Raw genomic sequence first — 5,269 nt, 5'->3', positions numbered from 1 at the left:
GCAACGAAGCTAGAGTTTTGTCTGGAAAAAGGGGACTGGGACACATTTATTGAACGTTTAGAAAATTATTTCGACGCCAAGGATGTTCCAGAAGCAAAAAGGGTGCCAGTATTTTTGATGAGACTGGATAATGAAGCATATAAGTTGATAAGGGATTGTTTTCAAGGGTACTGGTCCACCGCTCATAGGCAGGCGTTGGTTAGCAATGTTTGGATTGTGGCCTCTGAGAGAATTTTCGAATTTTTCAATGTTTAATATTAATTCGGTCGAAAGTTCGATAACTAACGAATTTAAAATTTTATTTGGAAACACACCGGGGTGTTTCAATAAAGAAGAGTTAAACATACATTTAAAAGAAAATACAACGCCGACGGCTTTGAAGACAAGACACGTACCATATGCGATGAAAAAGCTAATAGAGCAAGAATTAGATAGGCTAAACCGTCTAGGACACATTATACCGGTAGAAGTTAGCGAATGGGCTACACCCATCGTACCGATAGTAAAGAAAAACGGAACGGTCAGAATATGTGGCGATTTTAAATTAACATTGAACCCGAGCGTTATCGTTAATAAAAATCCGTTGCCGCGTATCGAAGATATTTTTGCTGCGATGCAAGGTGGCGAAAAATTCTCCGAACTCGATATGCCGCACGCGTATATGCAAATACCGGTAAAAAAAGAGTGTCAACAGTTTTTAACAATAACAACGCACCAAGGATTATATAGATATACGAAAATGCCAGAAGGAGTTTCGACCTGCCCGGGTGAATTTCAAGGTATTATGGAAAATATTATAAGAGGTATTCCGAATACGATTTCGTACCTGGATAATATTTACGTAACAGGTAGTAATGATATCGAGCATTTAGCAAATTTAAAAGAAGTTTGTAAAAGAATGGAAAACGCCGGTTTAAGAATTAACAAAGAAAAATGTAATTTCATGAAAGATAAAATTGATATCCTAGGGCATGTTATCGACAAAAATGGTTTGCACAAGGCATACTCTAAAGTGAAAGCGGTTTTAGAAGCGCCGCAGTCTGAAAATAAAAAACAAATACAATCATTCTTAGGATTAGTAAATTTTTATGCAAAATTTTTGCCAAATCGTGCTAATAAATTAAAAAATTTATACGAATGCGCCGGTAAAGAAAAATTCGTATGGTCAAAAAAATGCGAGGAAGAGTTTAAGTGGGTAAAAAAAGAAATAGTTTCACCAACTATATTAGCACATTATGATCAAAAGAAAGAACTAATTTTAGCATGTGATGCTTCGGTTTACGGTCTATCAGCAGTGCTCTCGCATAAATTCGACGATGGCACTGAACGTCCGATTGCTTTTGCCTCAAAGAAAATACCAGAAAAAGAAAATAGCAGAGCGATTATAGACAAAGAGGCGGCAGCAATCGTTTTCGGGTTTAAACGATTCTATGACTATATTTTCGGAAGAGAAATTACGTTGAGAACAGACCACAAGCCTTTGAAATTTATTTTCGGCTCAAAAACAGGTATCCCTCTTACAGCAGCTAACAGACTGCAAAGATGGGCATATTTTCTATCAGGTTTTAAATATAATATTGAGTATATTAAATCACAACAAAACGGGAACTGTGATGCCTTGTCAAGGTTACCGATAGAAGACGATACAGATATTTTTGAGAGTGATTTTACGCCGCTATGTTATATAGAAGAAGGTTTAGAAAATGTAAATATTAAACTTGTAGCGAACGAAACCGAAAAAGCGGTATTATTAAATAAAATTAAAAATTTTGTAATCAATGGTTGGCCAAAGAACACAGATATACTATCGCAAGACGAAAAAATATTTTTCAATAAACGTCTAGAAATTTCGGTAGATAATGGTTGTCTTTTATGGGGGCATCGTTTAATTATACCGGAAGGATTAAGACCGAATATCTTAAAGGAACTTCACAAATCGCATTTGGGAATTGTGAAAATTAAAACACTAGCAAGATCGTATATCTGGTGGCCAGGCATTGATGCTGATATCGAATTTATGGTAAATTCATGTGTAACGTGTATGCAAGACCGAAAGAATCCGCCTAAAACACAGTTAACACCATGGCCATGGCCCGAAAAACCATGGAGTAAAGTACATCTAGATTTTCTTGGCCCATTTTATAATAAAATGTTGCTAGTCGTGATAGACGCGCACTCAAAATGGCCAGAGATTATAGATTTTAAGACGGACACAACTGCGGAAAAATTAATTTGTAGTATGAGAAAAATTTTTGCGAGACATGGATTACCGGAACATATCGTTTCCGATAACGGTAGACAATTTGTAAGCGAAAAATTTAAAAAATTTTTGTCAGAATTAGGTATTAAACAATCTTTTTCTCCACCGTATCATCCAGCGACTAACGGTGCAGCTGAAAATTTCGTCGGTATTTTTAAAGACAAAATAAATAAAATTGTAAAAGGAGGAAGAGGATTGGATGAAGCAATAGATATTTTCCTGTTCGATTACAGAAGTATCTCGCACTGCACTACAGGCAAAAGCCCTGCATTTTTAATGTATAAACGGCAGCTACGAACGCGTTTTGATAAGTTGCGTCCGAGCGCAGACGTCACAGTCAAAGGAAAGCAAGAGGCGCAAATAAGGAATTGTAGCGGTTCTCGAAACCCTGCACTAAATGTTGGCGATACCGTTTTGGCAGATGTGTACAATGCCGGTAATAAAAAACGTGTACCGGCAGAAATTGTAGAACGCTTAACGCCGTCGACATTTAAGGTCAAAATTGACGACAAAATGCATAAGCGTCACTGCGACCAACTGATTGATTGTAAAGCTGATTTAGCCGTAAGACGTTCCGAGCGTTTGGCGTCAAAAAGCGCAGAAAACAAATACTTAAAGCGGGAGGAGTTGTGATGTATGTTAAAAGGGTATAAAGTCGTAATTACGCACGACTGTTAGTAGTTTGAGAGATAGCTAATATAGATAGATATGGTTGTAGTTGACAAGCTATACCTTAAGGTACCGACTCACTCTCGCGTAGACTCTCACGCCGAACATATGTATTTTCCTCCGTACACCTCTACTAATAAATACCATCATCTTCTTTATCCAAAACCTGTTTCATTATTTAACTATATGTAACTGCATATATAACAGTATATAAGCTTGAAAAAGCTCTGTATGGTTTGCGAGAAAGCCCAAGAGCTTGGTCCGAATGTTTTGATGATCATATTAAAAAATTGAATTTTGGAACGAATTTAGAGTAATTATTGTTTGTTTACAAAAAATACAAAAGATGATGAAATCTATTTGATATTGTTCGTAGACGATTTGTTGATCTACGGAAAGAATAGAAAAGGACAAGAAAGGGTCAAAACTGAGTTATCAAATAAATTTCCCATGAAAGTCTTGGGTAACTCGCGCGTTAGTGCGAACAATTAAGAGAGAGAGGGGGCGCGCGAGCACTTAAATTAAACAGTTACGCCTCAGCTGTTCACGCGACTTTACCGTCGATTTGTGTTTTGCACTTTGTTTCGCCGATATAAAGTTTTCTTGGGACAATTACGTGCGTGAGTGCAACGGCATTTCCGTGACAATTAACAGCAGCAGTGCAGAAGCAGTATAAAAGTTGATAGAGGCAGATCGAGGCAGCGCAGCTGATAAATAGGAGGGCAACGACAGTTGATATATTTCATCAACAATTACGGCTGATCACCGTAATTGCACCGCACGGTAGGTGCACCTCACGTCATTTTTGCGTGACAAAATACATTTGGTATTTTGTCAATCGTGATAGCGATTTTTTTGTATTCGCGTCGAGCGTTAGTTCGCGGTAAAATTCAAATCTTCTCTCTCTCTCTCTCTCTCTCTCTCTCTCTCTCTCTCTCTTTCTCACCGAATAATATTCATTGTAAAATTCTGTTCGCGAGCGTTAGTCTTTCGGCTCAATAAAGGCTGTAGTTATTTGTATTAATTAAAGTTAGTCAAATTTATTCGCCGATTACGTCATTTAATTTTCCCAGTAGCTTAAGCGATTTGTAAAAGGCTAAGGCCTTAATCCGATTACATCTAGGGGATTAAGTGGATTAGGCGTAAAATCACCCACACATAAGATTCATCGAGTGTCACAAGTCACGTGACTTAAGGTTAGTTCAACTCCGTTCGATAGAAGACACTTAAGCGAAATCATCTGACGTAAAGGCGAATACACGTACAATCATACGTGTTTAACGGAGCGGCGGTTAGCTCTGCATCGTGGGAGTTTGTTCTTAAATAAATTTCTCATTTTTTAGATAACCTCCCCCGTTACAATAGATATAATTTCAAAAAAGAACTACTTAAATTAGTTTATAATATTTGAATAATAATTAATTTTCGTGTTTTTACAAAATGTAATAATGTAAATATAAAATTGATTAATTAAAATTAATAAATTATGACAATGTTGTCATTACGTATAGAATTAACGCTTTCGATTTATATACGCTCATGTGTTTAAATAAATTATAAATTGTTTATTTATTAAAACAATAATAATTAAGTTGTTGTCAATGAAACGAATTCTTACTTATGTTTCTAAAATAGTTATCTTGAGTTCAGAGTATCTGCTTTTTTACAATAATTAACATTTACAAAGTTATAAATAAATTTAATTTTCACATTAAAATTCAATACTATCTTAACCTATGCCCTAAAAGGAAACTCGTAGAAAAGTTCGTAAAGGAAAAATTCGTAAACAGGTCAAGGAAGAGTCGTATAAACATCATAGAAAAGTCGTAAAAAAAGTCGAAAAATGTCGTAGAAAAGTCGTAGAAAAGTCGTAGAAAAGTCGTAGAAAAGTCATAGAAAAGTCGTAGAAAAGTCGTAGAAAAGTCGTAGAAATATCGTAAAAAAGTCGTAAGAAAGTCACAGAATAGTAGTAAAAATAATAGAAAATGACTTGAAAAATTAATTTACATAAATAATGTTCAATAAAATAAATAATTTTTATATCTCTTTAAATAAAACTTTATAGAACAAAGAAACAAACAAAAAACAAACAAACAAATCTGTGAAAAAAAGTTATTTTTGAGATCTCCGCACATTGTCACATAATCTTGTCAGCACAAGCCTATACGTTGCTGCCAAGATCTTTTCTGCTTTACAAACCTTTTCGTGAACCAACTTTGGGACATAAGAAAAGGAAGAATAATGTTTTTTATAATATTATTTTATAAGTTATCTATTTACCCAACACTCCGTCGTAAATAACTTTGGGAATAGCCACCGTGCCGACTTTCCTAGTTGGAA

General features: G+C 35.3%; 1 protein-coding gene across 1 annotated transcript; it reads left to right on the top strand.

Annotated features, from left to right (window-relative positions):
* The first annotated feature begins 403 nt into the window (after positions 1 to 403).
* Positions 404 to 2,893, top strand: LOC131663457 (uncharacterized protein K02A2.6-like). Its single transcript, XM_058933922.1, has one exon. The coding sequence runs from the start codon at positions 404 to 406 to the stop codon at positions 2,891 to 2,893; it is 2,490 nt and encodes an 829-aa protein (XP_058789905.1).
* Positions 2,894 to 5,269: the final 2,376 nt, after the last annotated feature.

Source organism: Phymastichus coffea, unplaced genomic scaffold (genome assembly GCF_024137745.1).
Source record: "Phymastichus coffea isolate CEN01 unplaced genomic scaffold, Cenicafe_Pcof_1.1 PCOF00001, whole genome shotgun sequence".
Taxonomy (NCBI): Eukaryota; Metazoa; Arthropoda; class Insecta; order Hymenoptera; family Eulophidae; genus Phymastichus; species Phymastichus coffea.
This window is presented reverse-complemented; position numbering and strand designations above follow the sequence as displayed.